The sequence below is a fragment of the Lentinula edodes genome, assembly GCF_021015755.1.
Source record: "Lentinula edodes strain Le(Bin) 0899 ss11 chromosome Unknown C8R40scaffold_18, whole genome shotgun sequence".
NCBI lineage: Eukaryota > Fungi > Basidiomycota > Agaricomycetes > Agaricales > Omphalotaceae > Lentinula > Lentinula edodes.
In genome coordinates, this window is record NW_025764324.1 from 554621 (window position 1) to 572668 (window position 18048).

Sequence of the window (18048 nt, forward strand, 5' to 3'; positions counted from 1 at the left end):
CAAACAAATTTACACAATTTACTGATAATAAGTCGTCAGGAATTCCGTTTGAAAGCTTGCAAGAATGACGAAAGAAAGCGACGGTGGTCCGCGTAGGTACAAGTCATAAGATTCGTGAAAATAAAGTCGTGGCGATACAACTGGAGCGAAATAGCTTTAATGTCCCTGCAAGGCGAAAAAAAAACACCACTTAAAAAACCAAAGGTTGCGCCAAAGCTAACAAGAAATTTGTGGCGAATTGAAAGATCCGAAATATGCAAGACGATGTGAACCGAACTGAATGTCGTGCGGGAAGAAGATGAACGAATGCTTGCTTAGTAGTATGCGAGAGGAGTTTCTGTCATTCCAGGAAAAGAATACGAGCCGAGATAGGTACCATAGTCGGATCCATCTCCGTTAGGATGCGGTCCGGGATATTGAAAATCAGGTAGATGGCGATACTCGCCGATGGCCAATTCGCTCGATACCATACGATCTGGTGGTGTCCAGTGACCGCTTTGATAGTCAGGCGTACCGCGAGTGTCAACTGCGCTGCCATGATGAACGAAGGGAGTAGCTGGATGAGACAGACACTCCATGTTGTCAGAATGAGGCTGGAGAAAGAGGAGGCTGCGATCCTCGTACAATCCTGGCTCAAATTTCATGGTAGAGGTCGGTGTGGGGTGTACTAGCTCGGGATATCTATCCAGCTTGGCATCGTGTGCCACTTGATGGTCTACGTTTCGAAGATATGGAACGTCTTCGGACGGCTCCATAGGAAGAGAGACGGTTGAGTCTGTGGGAGAAGACGTATACACATGCTGAAGGATAAATAAGAAAATCAGAATGACAAGGTTAATACTTTGAAGCGCATATAATGATGAATTGACTTACGTATTTAGAAAGAATCTTGTCTAAAGCCTGACCAAGCAAGGACCACTCAAAAACCTTCAAATCCTTTTCAATATTCCTTGGTTTGGGGTCCGGAAACTCCATGATACGCTGGAAGAAATTCTCGAATCCTTGTTTGTGCTTTGAGACGGTAGTCGGACGAAGACCCTCGAGATTGCGTCGGATCCTATTCTTCTCCTCTACCGGAAATTCGTCATTGGTAAGGCGCTCGAGGAGATAGATGATATCGACTGAGGTGACATAATATGTCAGAGTCTCCTCGCGATAGATGCAAGAGATAACGCTGTCGCTCTCACGATAGTCGTCCTGGGAGATGGCCTCGCAGGAGACGATGAGTTTCCGACCGTCTTGAACCTTGGTAAATCGAACCAAACGACGGCCAACACGCTTTTCTGAAGGCTCCCAAGCTACACACATAGAATCAAGCGAGGTAACGAGTTGCAGAAGAGGTGTTTGAGCGTATAATTCCTCGTCGACATCCTTGCAGACTGGATATTTTGCTCGCATGAGGGAATTGACTCGAACACGACGACTGCCCTCTTTTGTGTAAGCACGTGGATTTGGGCTTTCGGATTTGACGAAAGTGGAGGAAGTTGTATTGGCACGTCTGCGACCGACAAAAGCGCTTGACGGAGCGGCGTTAGGTGGATTCAGCCTCGCATCGGCTGAAGACTGGCGTCTATTGTGAATGTTTGACGAACTTGGCTGGAAAGCTACGTAGCAGAGAAGGCATATAATAGAAAATGTCAGAAGGTCAGAAGTTATAGGCAGGAGGAAGAGCAGCTTACGTTTACTGTTCGGGGTCCAAAAGGCGAACTCGCCAAAGGTAACGGTGTCTATGACATGACTGTTCTTGTCAAGGGCCTCTACCGATAACGGAACTCTATCGGAGCCTAAGGCAGGGTTCTCGAAGGCAGGAGCGATAGCATCAAGCTGCCAGCGGCCATAAGTTAACTCTGAAAGTTCGCGTACTTTAGTTGGCATCGGTGTCGAACCGACTACAAGGCGGAGGAAAACCGCATCGGAAGAATTATTAGGGTTAAAATGGAGACGGACAGTAATAGGAACGCCTATTTCGCCTTCGTGTGGGGAATATTCAAGGACGTGTATCATGTTGTTCGACGAGTGTGAAGAAACGGGAGTAGTTGGTATCGACAAAAGCAAGCTTTTGGAATTTGAGAGGGACATTTTATGGGGATGGAAGTAGAAAACAGAGCCCTATATCCAGTCCAAATAAGAAGGAACCAAATAAAGACGCGCAAAACACCCCTATTCTGACAAAGGCGCCGGTGACATGAGGCTATCTACCCCAAAAAGGAAACAGGCCGCCGTGTTGGTCTTGTTTGCTATCTCCATATAGATATTGCTCGTGGCTCGCTTCGAAATACACAAAGAAAGAAAACTAACAGCTAACATGCCGAGGCTGCCATTGTCCGTCACTTTCATTCCAGACTCGCTCCACCGCAGCCACATGGCCCTCCACACAAAGCACCCGTTGACACTTGTCACAGCGCATCGTGAACATATTTTCGTACGAGCAAAGTAACGTCTGGAATTGGATTTAGTCAGACCGGAAAAGAATAAAAAGCAATTGATCCCACCATGAATTTCTGCAGCCCCACTCGCGGGTCTGAATGAATCATCCTTCCGAATTCTTGTGATAGCATCCGATACACTGAATAATCCGATTGAGAATGAGGCAGTTTCTGTGCAATGCACCTGATGTCAAGCTCTTTTCTGTACGGAAATACGGAGCGAATCTCGATCGCGGCTTACCCTTTCTCTTGGGCCAAATGTTGTCACGCTCTCCACCAACAGAACAAGATCATTGGATGTATAGCTCACTGTAAGGTATGCTGTGAGCACGTCCTTGATTGTGAAACGAAGAATCGTTGGATTTTTTAAGTCTCTGGTGGAAGATCGTGTCCCCTGCCATATTCCCAATTTATAGGATGAATTTTTCTTGTTGAACTGTCGTATATACTCAATCAGCTCAGGACTTTTCAAAGGAGCTACATCATCTTTGGTCACAGGGAACAAGGATGAGCTCTGCCGCTCTATGACGGTGTAAGGCTGAGGCGATTCCGGCGAGGGTGGCCTTCTGTGAATCGCGAAGTTTCAGCTTCAGTGCTCGGCGTCTTGCCGAAAAGAAAAATCGAACCTTCTCTTGCGGTTTTCACGGCGAACGTTGTTCATGATGTTCTGCCCGTCTGCTTTCTCACTCTCTTTCGCCGCCCGCAGAGCAGATTGGACTGCATCCGAGCGTAGCGTATGGGCGATGTCTTTGAGCTGCTGGGAATATAGCAAAAGAGACGGATGTGTTAGCGGTAACGGGTGTGGGGCAATGGCAGTCTTCAATAGATTGCGGGGATGGTGCCTCGCGTTCTGAATGCTGTTGTAAAGATCCGTTAATGCTTGAACTTGGCTCTCAACAGCTGGTGGAGACATTGGTAAGTGCCTACAACGTGCGAATGTTCAGTCTCCCGCACGTGGTTGTGATGCGCCCTGGGTTAGCAGATCGCAGACATCATGATCTTAGCTAGAATTTCTGCAAAGGTAAAAGTCTTATTTTCTTTTCGTCTTTCATTTGTCATCTCTTACGATTTCGAGCTTTGATTGGGGAAGCATAGTCTCAGAAAATCCCTCTGACTTGTAAGTACCTTCCGCCCTCCAAATTCAAGAAGTGCAATTAGTATAAGTTGGTGTCACGGTTGGGAATCACGCATTCACGATTACACCTATGTAAAACTAACTTGATAATGCATAGTGTGGCCCAGGTACTGTATGGCTTATGTAGTATGGCCTACACGGAAAAATATCGAGATTCGACGTAATACTGTGTTCGCATCATCCGATTCTTTCAAGTTCGTCTAAACGTCTCGACAAATCGTCAACTCGTCTTTCCAGACCCTCGACGTTTCCACCCACAATCTTCCTATTTTCCTCAAGACTTTTCTCCACTGTTTCCACAGCACTCTCCAATTCTTCCAGCGACTCTTTTATTTGAGCCTGTTCGTCCTCAAGGCTCTCCAGGTCTTTTCCAAATTCCCCTGCTGATGTATGTAATGTCGACAGTGTGCGCAACCTAGTTAGAATATGGGGTATTTGGGGTAATGCTGGGTTCAAACGGTGAAGTATAGGTAAAATATCGTTGGTTATCTTAGCATTAGCGCTAGGATCCGTATTTGGTTGAGATGGATGCCGTTTGTGGGTGTGCGCGTTAGAGACACGGTCAAGGTCTGTCATGAGCAATTTCAGTCGTCGGGAGATGTTATCAATGTGTCGCGGGGTCGTCAAAGCTTGTAGTTGATAGTGTATCCTTGTTATCTGAGTCAGTAGCGGCAATGGCAACGGCGAAGTCTGTGAAGACATCAAGTTAGCAGTAGCAATACGTGCCAGACCGTGCTTACCTCATCCACAGCAGTTGTCGAAGTTCCAAGCAGCCTCTCCAATTCAGCTACCCGTCTATCCATTTCAAGGAGGTTGTGAATGTCACCTGCCACCCGCGTCTCGTTCATCTCGTTCTCAATTGGAGTCGGTTCTTCTCCCTTGGAAAGCCTTATACTACCTAACTGTTGTTGGCTTAGGATGGATTTCACTAACTTACCACGACCCTCCGTACTTCGGCTGATTTGATTTAGCCTACCTCGTACATCGACTAGTCCACGTAACAATTCCCCTGGATTTGCATCGTTGACTTCGTCGTTCAAAAACAAGGGGCTAGATGGATCGGCGAGCTCAGCTTCGAGTGAGGAGAGCTCAGCTTGCAAGCCCTTCAAACGTCTAGATAGTGGTATTGGCCGAGAAGTCTCTTCATCGGCCGACGAGGAATCAGATTGGGTAGACGATGGAGGGTATGCATATCGAGTTCGATGTCGTGCTATCCACAGGTGTATCAGAATATAGACGAGAAACTTTTGGACAGAGCAAATACCTCTCTTCTTTTCAGCCTTTCGGAACTTTTTGCTTGCCTCTTCAGCGTCTATTAGGTGGCTGGCATCTAGTTCTTGACTGTTCGAAGTTTCGCCTGCTCTACTTCTTATTGCCAATCGAGTATGCAGGGTATCATCATCGCTGGACTCTCCCTAGAAACCAAGGCGGCCAATTATTATGTAGGCCTATTGTTGGTACATGGTTGACTGACATGAACTTGGGACGGAAAGATATCTTCAGTTTCATATATATCTTGGGCAGTGTCCTGTTTACATTTTCATATCAGTACACAAGGTATCAAGTCCGAAAGACCTACAATGTCTGGTAAATTCGCGTATTTGGTGGCGCTCATCGCGTTCAAAAGGAAAGAAACTGAAAGAGACGGATGTTTAGCTTTGTTTGATGTCAAAGCAAGATATCGTTCGCTGTCCCGCTCCGGTCTGTTCTGATATATCTTCAATGTCGTTATAAGAGCTGAAACACAGATGTTACGCCATTCTGTGCTTCTAAAAGCCTGTACTCCTTGTCGTTGGGCCAGCACCATTATCAAACCATGGTACATCACGACCCCGATATTCTATCCGAACGCAGGTCAGTGAGCAACATTTCGCGTTAGGCTGCTCAACGCTCAACTTAGTATCTTATAGTTCCGCATATTGGCCATCTGTACTCTCTAGTCACAGCAGACATCTTTGCGCGGTATCATGCTCTCAAAAATCCATTGAGACCGGTCTCTTTCGTCACTGGAACGGACGAACACGGTCTTAAGATTCAAAAAGCTGCACTTAACAAAGGGCTGCCTCCAAAAGAGTTTTGCGACGCCATAAGCCTGCAATTCCGTGTCTGTTCTCGTGTCAATGGCTGGCTCTATTTAGTATTCATTAATCTCACTTTTTAGAAACTGGCTCATGAAGCCGACGTGAATTTCACAAGGTTCATCAGAACTAGTGAGGAAGCGCATTATACTTCTGTAGAACATGTCTGGGTACGCGTGCTTGAGTCTCCCGACTACAATCTACTCATTTTTTTGCAATCATAGCGCCAACTAGACAAACTGGGCCTCATTTACAAAGGTTCCTACTCGGGCTGGTATTCGATAACGGATGAGTGCTTCTACACAGATAGCCAGATTGTACATATCGCAGAAGAAGGACACACACCAGCCCGCACTGTCTCCAAGGAGACAGGCGCTACCGTTGAATACAGTAGTGAAATCAACTACATGTTCCGACTTTCTCAATTCCGGGAAGCTCTTTTAGAACATTACAGCTCCGATCCCGAATCTGTCGTCCCTCTGGCACACCATGCCCATCTTGTCAGCATTCTCCAGTCGCCATTGGAAGACATATCCATATCTCGTCCGAGGTCTCGTCTCTCCTGGGGAATACCTGTGCCGAACGACCCCGACCATACAGTATATGTTTGGTTCGATGCTCTCATATCATATCTCACTGCAATTGGTTATCCTTGGCCCAACTCAGGAGTGAGTCAAGGCTGGCCCGTGGACATGCAGATTATTGGGAAAGACATTGTTCGTTTCCATACTGTATACCTCCCAGCAGTCCTTCTAGCTCTTAAGCTTCCACTTCAACGCCAAATTCTTGCTCACGCGCACTGGACATCTTCACAAAAGAAAATGTCGAAGTCTCTTGGTAATACGACGGACCCGTTCCAAGCTATCAAGGAATTTGGCATCGATTCTGTGCGGTATTATCTTGCCAAGGTTGGGGGGCGGTTTCAGGACGACGTAGGTCAGTCCTTATATTTGACCAAGCAAGGTCTTCATCCATTTACCAAATCATATCAGACTGGTCCCACGTTCAAGTAACCAAGCATGACAAAGAACTCCAGGCCGTACTAGGCAATCTTTACATGCGGATCACCTCCCCTGCCATCGCTTCTCGCATGGCTCCAGAATGTTCTGCATCCGATAGAGAGCCGTTTATTCCTCTCCTCGAAGCTTCTAAGGCGCTTCCCTCGGTTCTTTCCAATTATATGGACAAGGTCAATGTAGCAGACGCGTTGGAAGCCATCATGGATGTGCTCAGGCTGGTACGTATTTCTTGAGTCTGCAATGTTCTCATCTTACCGAGAGTCCCGTCTAGGCTAATAAATGTCTCACCGATGCAGCTCCTTGGAAATCATCGCCAGAGGTCGCTCGTGCGTCTTATGATTCGTGTTTAGAATCTCTTCGTGTCTCGGGAATCTGCTTACAGCCGTTTATGCCCCGCGTGGCTGGAAAGCTTCTGGACGCGCTGGGTGTTTCGCCGGCAGAACGATCGTGGATAAATGGACAAGTGGGGTCAATAGGGGACGTGGTAGCGGGGGTGAGATTATTTCCTGCCGTGTCGAAGTGATGTTGTCACACATGTACGTTCAAACTAATGACAAAATGCATGTTCCGGATATTTCGAGTTTGTCTTGATATATAATGGAATATGTACAATTCGGAATATAGTGCGTAACGTATGGAAGGTGTACAGTAATGTATGTTGTCGTAATGAGGCGTCAAGTAAGGAAAATGCGATAAACGTACATGTAGCCGGGAACAACCAACCAAGGCTCAACGGCAAGAGAGGTCGAGATTACATAGAAAACAAGAAATACGAAACGGTCAGACATCGTCCAAGTCGACGTCGGGCATCCTCGTGCCGGAATTATCGAGGAAAGGGTCTTCTTCTGTGTCGTCTTCACGGGAAAATCGAGCATCACGTTCTCGCATAATATCGACCACAGTCTTACGTTTAACTGTAGAGAGGACGATGTCAAGTTCCGCGAAATGTGCATCCTCTTTGGCAAATTTTCGGTGTCTGGAACTACGAATATGCTATAAAAACACCGAGTGATTAGGTGAAGATACAAGTTTAAGTCAGGAAAATGCACCTGCTTGAAGTCCTCAAATTTTTGGCGACAACTTTCACAATAACCTGGTTTTGATCCCTCCTCTCGTTTTGGAAGCTTGAGGTTGTTAGTGCTCTTGGCTCTTCGAAGGCCCACGCCGACACGCCCTTCGGGAAGTGCAGGAGGCCCCATATTCCCTTTAATACTATCGCGTCGGCCGGTCTTGAGGGATGTCGGTACCTGTTGATCTGCGAAAGCTTTCAGTTTGGCCGATAACTTGGAGCCGAGGCCGAAATTGGATTCGGTGGTGGAAGTTGTGCCGGTAGTGGAAGTGATACCGACACTGTTTCCAGATGCAGCAATGTAACCTCCATTACCAGAAGCAAGATACCCCGACGCGCAAGCGGAATCAGGGTCTCCAAAATCAAAGCATTGTTCATTCCCCGTCTCTGCCTCTAGCGATTCACGGCGGCGAAGGTTGTTCATGGACACTGAACGCCTGAGATCGAATCCTCGATGGCGAGCCTCCCTCTCTCGGGACATACGCTCTTGGAATAGCTTCTGTTCCTTTAGTTCTCTCTCGTGAGCTTCTATCTTGTCCTCTCTCTCTATCTTCTGGGCCTTTTCCCATCGTTTCTTTTCCTTCTCGTCGAAGGGTACAAAAGGTCCTCTTGACTGAGGGTGACAATGAAGAACAGGCCAAGGGGTTCGAGTGGATCCTTTTTTCGGCGGAGTATATTGATGCGTCACAATTGTAGCAAGTTCTTGGTGTATGTCCTCGACTAAGACAAAGTAACTACCTCGCGCAAAGTATGCAAAATCATGTCTCTTCTGAGTCGGATCGCGCTCGGTAGTGCCATGAATCTTTTCAGACTGCAGGAGCTTATTAAGAGACCGAGTCTGGCCGGTTGGATGAGTGGACGTCGAAGGATTTAATCGAGCGGGAAGAGGTCCGGATGTAGGCAAGATGACGGGCTGTATCAAGCAACGAGAAAGGACACTATCGAGCTTTCGTACGCCCCATTCTTTGATCTTGGCCTCATCAACAGTACGACGATAAACCAGAGGTACCTCAGTAATGCTGTACAAAGATCAGATAAAGCTATCTCTCCATTGTGTGACCTGAAATACACTCACAGTCCAACTTTCTTGGTGGGACTCCTCTGCCCATGACGATTTTCCTTGTCCGATGCTCTACTTGGCTCCACATCCTTCACAATCAAATGCGTGATTGAAGACGAAAAGAAATCTTCGACAGTCTGCACAGAGTATGAGCACATACAAGAACAGGTGGTTACAGTAGAACCATACCCCGCCAAGTTGAAGGATTCGTCTTTCGAGTTGTTTGACATAGTCGGTGTTTTGAATGTCTTCTGAAAAGTGGAATTTGAATGTATTGAAAGCACGGGTGTACTTTTCCCTCCATTCTATCTCTTCTTGGTCCCTCCGTCTATGCTTATCGAGGGAAGCTTCTGCCACGGATTTGACGCGTTTTGTAGCGCCGTTACTAGGCTGATCTTCTGGGGTAACACCAGGCGACCTGGGTCGTTTCAGCCCAACTGATGTCTTTGTAACACGGGGAGATGCAAGGGAAGGGCGAGAGCGCTGAGATAGAGGATTGCGGACTGTGGTGGCCATGTGAATGTTCAAGAAAAAGGATCAAGCTGTACGGATAGTGGCACTTGGCGCAACTGACAAGGCATAAAGCGCGTGGTTTGAATTTCGCGATTGGTTTAACACACGTGATCCATGCGGTATTGCTCATTCCTATTTACCGTAAGTTGAGATCCCAACCTGCCAGTTCGTTCGGAGTTTATTTTTCCTCAATGTCCACATATGGCACTACTCGACATCATCACTCTCCCGCAGCCAACTATTCTAATAGGGACCGGGTCACAAATTATCATACCACCCTTTTTCGCCGACTTACTTGGGACGGTACAGTTCCACTCGAAATCCGTGTAGATCCCAAGGAACTTCCTGCAAATTCGGATCGAAATTTAGAATGCTACTTTGTCCAGGCTCCCAGAGTATCCTACCTCCCTCTGTTAATGCCAGAAATTCGCAGGTTCTTCATGGACTTGGTTTTCGACGAAACCGCCGCGAAGGATCTAAAGGATGAGGAATGGTGGTTCGAAACGACTGAAGGAACTTTGATAAAATGGTGAATCTTCTCGTCCTCTCGCTACTGTCCATGTTTTTCAATTCTTCGTCAGGCATTGGCCGATAGGACTGATATATGATAATCATACGATCTCCGCATCATTAAAACCTTCGACTTCGCGTTCATCTGCCAACGTTACTCCTTTACGGCTGATCTTACACCTGGCATCCCCTCCAAATGACAAACTTCTCCTTTCACCAAGTCCTGAAGCATGCAAGCAGGCATTCATGGGTCAGCTAAAGGAAGCCGACTTCATAAGATGGGGCAGCACCAAACGAATGACAGGGTTAAGACAGCAGGATCAGGATGGACTATGGGAGGGGATCAAAGAGCGTACGTCCAAGGTCTTTTCCAACACACGAACGGACTTTGACTGCATGGTCAGATAACTTTGACGATTATTGGCGTGTAGCCTCGAAAGTGACTCCTACTACGGCTCCTACACGTACCCAATCACCGGCTCCTCCGTCATCATCTGCTTCCATGGTCAATAGACCTCCGTCCGCAGATCCCGGAGGTCCTTCGGAACGCGATGGTGCTTACAACGTCCGTAGTATTCCTGTCCGCCTTTATCTACCAGACGGCCCTGTCATACAGGATTTAGTGCCTCCCATGGTAGATGATAGTAAGTTCGTCACTTCAAGCTCCCGTTGCGCGTTCTAATCTCTCAAATTAAATTCAGATACTCCGCGAACTCTCTCGCACTATTTGACTGATCACATTCCTTTGCTGTTTCCAGCTGCACCCCCGGCACCACCTCCGTCGCGCACTAATCCACATCCACGTCCCCCACCCGTGCCTCGTCCTGCATACGCGTTGGTCCAAGGTATAGTTATGCCTTCAGAAACGGAAATGGCCTGGCTAGGTGGCTGCCTCGCCGGTGCCGATGGATGGGTCAATGTGTGCATAGGGATCAATCCATAACCGATGTTACTGTATAACTCATCTTAATTGTATACCTTGTGCGATCTTATTTTTGCGTTGTGCTGATGTTACAGACATTGATAATGCTATGCTTTTTTTGAGAGCATTCTCTGCGTGTAACCTCTTCTCAAAAGCGACTGTAGATACTTGCCTTGGGTGGTTCGTATCTCCTCAAATTTTGATCTCAGACGACTAAATTCAATAATATAGGTTGGATGCGCTATCCCCCGCTTCATCTGTGTTTATCTCCTTATCTCCCACTGCTATCTCTGTATCATGCTAAGGCTGTGCTCCGGTTCGCGCAGGATGATGTGGTTGTAGGTCCTAATGAACTATGGAATAAGAAAAATACGATACGACCCAGTACGACCCCCAATGTCCTGATATACCTCTTCGATGGTGCTGTTTATCTATTTCTATCCGTTACAACAAGAAATAGTGGAGGAGATAAAAGGAGACAACTAGAACAAGCGAACAAGCGAGGGTAAAGGACGCATACAACTCAGATGTACTGTCACAGGACGCTGATCCGAGCTGTGACGAAGTACGATGAGTATCATCTAGTCGGATGATACATACATTATAAGGTTGAAACAGGACCCCGGACTACAGACCAGAATGTCTTATCCGAAAAATTCTCGAGACCAAGCACTATGATGCGAACCAAATTCACCAAAAATTCCATGCCTATGATGCGAACTGGGGTCTGGCCGTCAAAATGGCTTAAAAAGGGTAGGAGAATACCAAAATTTTGTGTTTTTACCCGTTTCTGATCGTTTTGAGGCTTTTTGAGGTCGAATATTAGTCACAAGAAAATGTTAAAATTACTCGGCATTGAAGGGTACACCCTCATTTCGGGTGCCATTATGATGCGAACTGGGATAAGTCGCTACAGCCTATACAGTCATTCCCACGTCCTTTTAACATCCTACCTCCTTTGAACAGTGGCTTCGGAATGAACAAAAATATAGACATTTAGCCTCGGACTTGTATTCAATAGGTAGCTTCAATGCCCTCCTTAAATATCCGATACTTTAATAGACAGATTACCTTCATATCCTTGCTATCCTTGCTTGCTTACAGTAAAACCAATGATATTTGAATTTTAATAAAGGATCTATGGTCCTGAAATATGCATTCTACTCAAACAAATTGCATCCCCAGTTGTATATACACTACTTATACCTAGCATATCACTGGAAGCAGCATATAATGTAATGTGGATGAAGTTATGCCCTTTCGAATACCCATTGTTCAAAACGTCGGAGTTTTAGATGTCACATCACACTTTCTAAAAGGAGGTGGTCGCTAATCAACCAAATTAGGAAACCGACGCGCAGGCAACAGAATATTCGTGCAATATTTGACACTGTATCATGGTGAACAAACCCAAATCTCAAGCTTTGCGAGCTCAAATCACACGAGGGGAGAAGGACAAACTTGAAAAAGAAGCAGTACAGCGATACAAAGAGGAGCAACAACGTGAACTAGCAGATGGAGAGAGGCGGAAAGGTGCACGAAAAATCTGTGAAGAGGTCTCGAACTCTCACTTTGCAGCTACAGGAAAGCGCATTTGTCTCAGCTACGGAACATTGATTAATCATACTAATGGTGGCAAGACAATTTCCAAGTTTAACCAGTCAAAGAGGTGGCTCTATCCCAACGAAGAGAAAGTTATTGTTCAGTATGCTGTCGAGATGGCTGAGCGTGGCTTCCCGCTTAGCCCTCGACGCCTACGTGAACATGCAAATCAAATTCTCAAGCACCGTCTTGGTTCTTTGGCTCCTGAAAATGGACTCAATGCTGATTGGGCAACCCGCTTCATTACGCGATATCACCACCAACTTGGTCAATATTGGTCACATTCCCTTGATACGTCTCGAGCGCGAGCAGTAAATCCTGTTACAAAAGCAGAGTTTTTTCAGTTATTGAAGGATATACGGGAGATGGACAACATACCCGATGAACTAGTTTATGGTGGCGACGAAACTGGGATCCAACCTGGGATTGGTGCAAAAGAGTATGTTGTTGGTGGTAAAGGAAAGAGTGTTCAACATCAGCAACGGGATGGAAATAGAGAGAATATCACGGTCTTACCAACAATATGTGCAGATGGCACAAATCTTGCACCAGCCGTGATTTACAAGGGGGAGGGTTACCAGAGCAAATGGTTACAAAACAATCCTTTGAACGCGAGGTTTGAATTCATTGGTTTTGACAATTCCATGTTCTAATTCACATATATGTATAGGCTAGGCTATCAGAAAAAAGGTTATACCGATGGCGAAATTGGACGAGCTTGGATTGAAGATTTTGATAAGCAGACACGGTCCAAAGCAGATGGTCGCTACCGTCTTCTTCTTGTCGATGGTCATAACTCACACTATACACTCGAATTCCTACAATATGCCCGGGAGAATAAGATCCACATTCTCTGCTATCCCTCACATTCAACTCACATCTACCAAGGACTAGACGTTGTCATCTTCAGTCTGCTGAAACGTGCCTGGAGTGATGAGCGCGATCACTATGAAAGGAATCATGGAAAGGTGACGAAAACCAACTTCATGGCCACTTACGCAAAGGCTCATGTTCGAGCATTCACTGAGTCGAACATCAAGGCGGCGTTCAGAAAAACCGGTATTGTTCCCTTCAATCCGGACGTCATTTCAGAGCAGGCCATGGCTCCTAGCCTCGAATCATCGACATCAGCTACACGCTTGATGCCGCTTGGTGTTATGAGCCCAGTCAAAGAGATTGCTGCACTGATATCATCTCATCAGCAATTGAAACGAAAGGCATCGGAAATCAGCGACTCACCTGGCGGATTTGATTCGCAGCCCCATACGCCCACCCGTCGAGCCCGAATAACTGCAGTAGTAGATTCTGTCTCTCGTCTGAGCTCAACTTCAGCAGCATTTCTCGTCTCGAGTTCTCCAATTAGATCAACATCCCATCTCCCCCAATTAGCAACAACATTAATTTCTCCACCACAGAATCGCAATGCTGAGCTTCTTGCACGCAAACCTATGACGGAGTACGAGGCTCAGCTTCAGGCAGCCCTACTTCGCAGTAATAACCAACTCAACTTACAAAATGAATGGATGATGTCCATGCAGGCACAGAATGTCCTGCAGGACTGGTACGCAAGAGAGGTCCGAGGCCAGCTCGAGTACAAAGAAGAAAAGGCTAGCACAAAGAAATCAGCTCGTTTGCATGTGGACGGCCGTGCAAAGCTTCTCACCAGCAATGAATTTACAAGCCTCGTTGAGCAGGCAAACACCAAAAAAGCAGAAGAGACTGCGGAGTTAGCAAGGAAGAGAGATGCGAGGGTGACAGCAAATCAGCGGCTAGCCACAGCGATGATCCGGTACGATGCTGAGGTGAAAGGAATTGAAGAGAAGAATGAGCAGACACTAAAAGAGTGGGAGGCATCAGTTCAAGAGTGGGAAAAGGAACGAGATATAGCACGTACAGAGCGAAGGAAGCCAGCATGGACCAAGCCTTCAAAGCCCACGTATACGTCAGGTGCACTTGTCAAACCTCCGGCAAAACCAAAACTCGCTGACTTCCTGTCTGCTCAGAGGATTGCACCATCCGGTAATCAGAGGAATGCTATCCGATATACAGAGGATGGATGTGGCTCTGAGTCTGATAAGGGAAGTGACAGTGAAGATGACGACGACGAGGACGAAGGTGAAGATGAAGGTGGAGGGTCAGATGCTTGAAAAGTTAGGCAACGTGTATCTCAACGATTTGTAAACGATGGCATCGTGGACGAGTAGCCCGATCATGATTTCGGACTTCGGATTACGTCGGATTTAATGCCCCAGAAGGAAATCACGGGTCAAAGTGACGACTGTTAAAAGGAACCCAAATGGGCTGATAAGGAAATTTCAAACTGATAGCTTCAATCGCATACCTTCCTCCATTGAAGATGTTCGTATAAAGTGCTAAGATTGTTCAGTGGACCATTAACAAACTTCTGCTCAGTTTATATTTGTTTCATACTATAATAATGCTGCATTCCGAGGTGTAACTAAATTTCGCTGTTAAAAGGACGTGGGAATGACTGTAGTCCGGGGTCCTGTTGAAACAGGTTGAAATTAGCACTACTTTTTCCTATGACGGCAGATTTCACGGAAAATTCCGGAGTTTCAATTGATGAGTTGTCAAGCGTCCGACGTCGAACCTCAAGCAACTTTGTGTACACTGCTGGACAGAATTCGACGATTTTCTTATGGATGCGCCCTCTCAAGAATTTTGAATAAATTCTTAAGAAATTCCTGAGATAGAGGAGCGCCCAAACGTGTAGAAATTCTCAAAAGTAACAATTCTCAAGAATCATGAAGAGACTCTTAAGAATATCTTCTAATTTTTGAATATACCTCGCGCGCGCATGTCACGGAATCCCGGAACCCGGTATAATAATGATATCAGAATTATCAGACCACTTTTATTTTCGGAAAATTTTGCTCGTAAAATGTACCTACAGTACTACATGCCATGTTTACTACATAGTGTTATTAGGAGTATAGTCAAATTATTACAAATCTTAATGGGCAAGATCTTGACTCTTGAACTGAGTTGAATATTGACTCTTGAAGTTTGAGGCTCGGGGGCAAAGGTTGAGGCAGCTTTGAATTTGACGACGTTGAGTCCAAGTTACTTGTTGGTGAATCAGAAAATATTGGCACCAGTTGTGTGTGTGTGATCAAGGCCTGTTGCAGCATGTTGTCATCAAGAGCTTGAAAGATATTGAGGACTGAAAGTGTGCACGTTCGCTCAAAGTCAAGCTGGTGGAAGTTGGGAAGGAAGGAAGACCAGCACAAAACTGCCAGCGCAAGGTTGTGTAATCACCGTCAGCTGACAAGAAATGCGACTTGGGACATTTCATGAGAGTGGCTAGTCAATATTCCTAAGAGTTTTGGGTTTTGTCATGATGTCTCTCAATAATTTCTCAAGAATCAAGGATAGTATATAATTTTCGGCAATATTCTCAAGATTTGCACTCTTATAGATTTTGAAAACTTGATTCTGACGAATTGCTCAAAGTTTGGTGCAGCAGTGTCTCAAGGAAAATGGGTCTAATATTGCAACAACTGCCTCTGAATGTGCTCTATACCTCCCCCATTGACATGGATGTTCTTGAGCTTCTACTCTCAGGGGGACTTTCTGCTTTGATACTTACTATAAGTGGTTACCCATGGAAATAAAATTATTAAAGTTATTCAAAAAACTATGGATCTGGTAGTACTTATAGTAATATCTCTGCAATTTACATCAACACTTACACTGCTATTAAGACTCAATTCTGAATGAATTCTCAGTTGGTGTAGTACACAACTGAAGTTAAATTAATTGTGCAATGAGGAACTAATCAAGAGAGACAGCCTATATGCACAGTATAGTTATAGTGTCATAGGCAAGGCTGAGCATCTGCAAGATGGTAGATGCAATTCAATGAAATTTTGGACGCTTGAGGACGGAGGTTGGAGGATTTGATGGTGATTGAAGCTTGAAGCAGAGATAATCAATACAATTGGAGGATTTCTCACGAAAGCTCGAGAATTTTCCGTAAAAACTAACTTCATATTTTCCCCTGTTCCCCCCACCGCTGGTCGGTGAGATTGCACTTCGCTGGTCGATAAAAGGTAACTGCCTCTTTATGAACATTCTCCTCCTCTTTCTTCAACGTTTTCTTCCTCCACAGGTTCCCTCATACTCTGTGTTCGTCAACTATCACCCTCTACTCGTTACGCATTATCTCTGCTTCGACACTCCAAATCCTAGTTGTCATGTATTTTCATTGTTTCAATAGGGGTTTACGCTTTGAGGGGCTTGTAGCCATTGCACGTGCTGCTGTTATCCCCGCTAACTCGGTGAGTGACGTTATGACGTCATAAGTAAGATGTCCATCCCCTCACTGGATGCTCTAGGATTCGGCGCTTGGCCATTCCGAAATGGCTCCTAAAGCTAGCCTTTCCAAAAGGAGAAGTGTTCAGGTTCAGGTGACATTCCTTGAACCCACAGCAGAATACGAGAAAGTTCAGGTGAAGGAAGAACTTCTGCCAACTCTCAGGAAAGCAATCAAAGAAACAATTACGGAAATCGAGGCGAACGCAGAAGTGTTATTTTCTAAAGGAAGCATAACGGCACAGCGTAATTCAATCAATTTCAAGCTGAAAACAGCAGTGTCCCACTATGATCAAGGGCAGATTCTCTTTCTGCATGGGTCAGACAAATTCCAGATTTGGTTATCTTCGTCGGCCGGGTTGAGGAATGCTCTTCGCAATCAAGTAAAACACCAGCCTGCGTCGACGAAGTTGGAATTGGAGAAGAGTTTTAATCTGGCTCATACCAAAACATTCTCGGTACCCACCAATTTCGCCCAGTACATGCCGAAAGTAAGCAAACGTATTCCTAACACTTACTAGTAGTTATTTATCAGCTTTTCCCCTGACAGTCCCAGATCAAGGTGGCTGGAAAAGTCATCCCTCCACTACGATCTCAGTGAGGATTCTGTTCTTTTCCTGGAGTGCAGAGTAAATGGGTACGGAATTCGGAAGGGACTCGGACATCGTAGGGACAGAGAATCAGAGATGATTGCATGTATCGTATGTAGCAATGGATCTGATTGAATCTCTAGAAAGGTCGTCTGTGCGAGCATTGCTTGACGTTGACGTTGAGCTAGAACTAGTGAGCCTGGGCTGAACCAAACAACTACAAACTGTTGCCGCGCAAACTCGGATTATCCACGGATGCTATGTATCTCGAAAACTAGATTCCCAAAAGACGTGAGACTTGAGCCCTCCTCGGGAGGCTCACATGCGAATGCATGTTACACAGCGCCTTGGACTATGTAACATGCATTCATATGTGTGTTGAATTCCTCCGTATGCGACCCGACGGAACCTCATGTGCAAGATTTCCAGGCCTATATGTATCTGATTCGGAGGCTACCCGTGTCTGAATACCAACAGCCTCACCCGCTCGAGGACTATTTGCCCGAATATTTGCTACCAAGGCTGATGAGAAGACATCCACCTACACCCACTCACGTCTCACTCAAATCTCACCTTATACTCAGTCGTAGGGTCTGACTGGTCATACACATGGGCGAGAAGGAAATACATGGAAGGCATCTGAGATGGACATTGCAAGTGGCAACCATCAACCTTGCTATCATAGCTCAAATAGCTCAAACGCTCGACATCGACCGCATGCACTCGCTGTCGATAGGCAAAAGGAGGCAAAAGGTTGGCTATACGTACATCAGTGAGAATACTCCCTTG

General features: G+C 45.9%; 8 protein-coding genes across 8 annotated transcripts; 4 read left to right on the forward strand and 4 right to left on the reverse strand.

Annotated features, from left to right (window-relative positions):
• Window positions 1-2267, reverse strand: C8R40DRAFT_225514 (uncharacterized protein). The gene is made up of 3 exons (XM_046234394.1): window positions 1680-2267; window positions 874-1604; window positions 1-800 (listed from the first exon to the last, which is right to left on the reverse strand). The coding sequence occupies exons 1-3, from the start codon at window positions 2077-2079 to the stop codon at window positions 315-317; spliced, it is 1617 nt and encodes a 538-aa protein (XP_046086306.1). The 5' UTR covers window positions 2080-2267; the 3' UTR covers window positions 1-314.
• Window positions 2268-2293: 26 nt separating this feature from the next.
• Window positions 2294-3339, reverse strand: C8R40DRAFT_1045854 (uncharacterized protein; the record flags this gene model as incomplete). The annotated part of the gene is made up of 4 exons (XM_046224338.1): window positions 2294-2440; window positions 2493-2597; window positions 2668-2989; window positions 3053-3339. 4 exons carry the CDS (start codon window positions 3337-3339, stop codon window positions 2294-2296), a joined length of 861 nt encoding a protein of 286 aa, XP_046086307.1.
• Window positions 3340-3436: 97 nt separating this feature from the next.
• On the reverse strand, window positions 3437-5768 carry C8R40DRAFT_225072 (Dynamitin-domain-containing protein). The gene is made up of 7 exons (XM_046234392.1): window positions 5716-5768; window positions 5458-5667; window positions 5141-5401; window positions 5036-5089; window positions 4826-4976; window positions 4302-4771; window positions 3437-4251 (listed from the first exon to the last, which is right to left on the reverse strand). The coding sequence occupies exons 3-7, from the start codon at window positions 5384-5386 to the stop codon at window positions 3739-3741; spliced, it is 1434 nt and encodes a 477-aa protein (XP_046086308.1). The 5' UTR covers window positions 5387-5401; window positions 5458-5667; window positions 5716-5768; the 3' UTR covers window positions 3437-3738.
• On the forward strand, window positions 5310-7181 carry C8R40DRAFT_1170836 (tRNA synthetases class I (M)-domain-containing protein; the record flags this gene model as incomplete). The annotated part of the gene is made up of 6 exons (XM_046231600.1): window positions 5310-5415; window positions 5472-5665; window positions 5723-5809; window positions 5864-6575; window positions 6632-6876; window positions 6930-7181. The coding sequence occupies 6 exons, from the start codon at window positions 5310-5312 to the stop codon at window positions 7179-7181; spliced, it is 1596 nt and encodes a 531-aa protein (XP_046086309.1).
• A 257-nt stretch (window positions 7182-7438) lies between these two features.
• Window positions 7439-9303, reverse strand: C8R40DRAFT_1170837 (uncharacterized protein; the record flags this gene model as incomplete). The annotated part of the gene is made up of 4 exons (XM_046231601.1): window positions 7439-7651; window positions 7708-8746; window positions 8803-8924; window positions 8977-9303. The coding sequence occupies 4 exons, from the start codon at window positions 9301-9303 to the stop codon at window positions 7439-7441; spliced, it is 1701 nt and encodes a 566-aa protein (XP_046086310.1).
• A 188-nt stretch (window positions 9304-9491) lies between these two features.
• C8R40DRAFT_1046060 (autophagy protein Apg5-domain-containing protein) lies at window positions 9492-10753 on the forward strand (the record flags this gene model as incomplete). The annotated part of the gene is made up of 4 exons (XM_046224349.1): window positions 9492-9829; window positions 9882-10162; window positions 10215-10454; window positions 10512-10753. 4 exons carry the CDS (start codon window positions 9492-9494, stop codon window positions 10751-10753), a joined length of 1101 nt encoding a protein of 366 aa, XP_046086311.1.
• Window positions 10754-13746: 2993 nt separating this feature from the next.
• C8R40DRAFT_1008295 (uncharacterized protein) lies at window positions 13747-14313 on the forward strand (the record flags this gene model as incomplete). Its single annotated transcript, XM_046222823.1, has 1 exon — window positions 13747-14313. A coding segment is annotated over one exon (567 nt), but the record flags the coding sequence as incomplete, so codon positions are not given.
• Window positions 14314-16551: 2238 nt separating this feature from the next.
• Window positions 16552-17487, forward strand: C8R40DRAFT_1265337 (uncharacterized protein; the record flags this gene model as incomplete). The annotated part of the gene is made up of 3 exons (XM_046233907.1): window positions 16552-16635; window positions 16693-17160; window positions 17220-17487. 3 exons carry the CDS (start codon window positions 16552-16554, stop codon window positions 17268-17270), a joined length of 603 nt encoding a protein of 200 aa, XP_046086313.1. The 3' UTR covers window positions 17271-17487.
• Window positions 17488-18048: the final 561 nt, after the last annotated feature.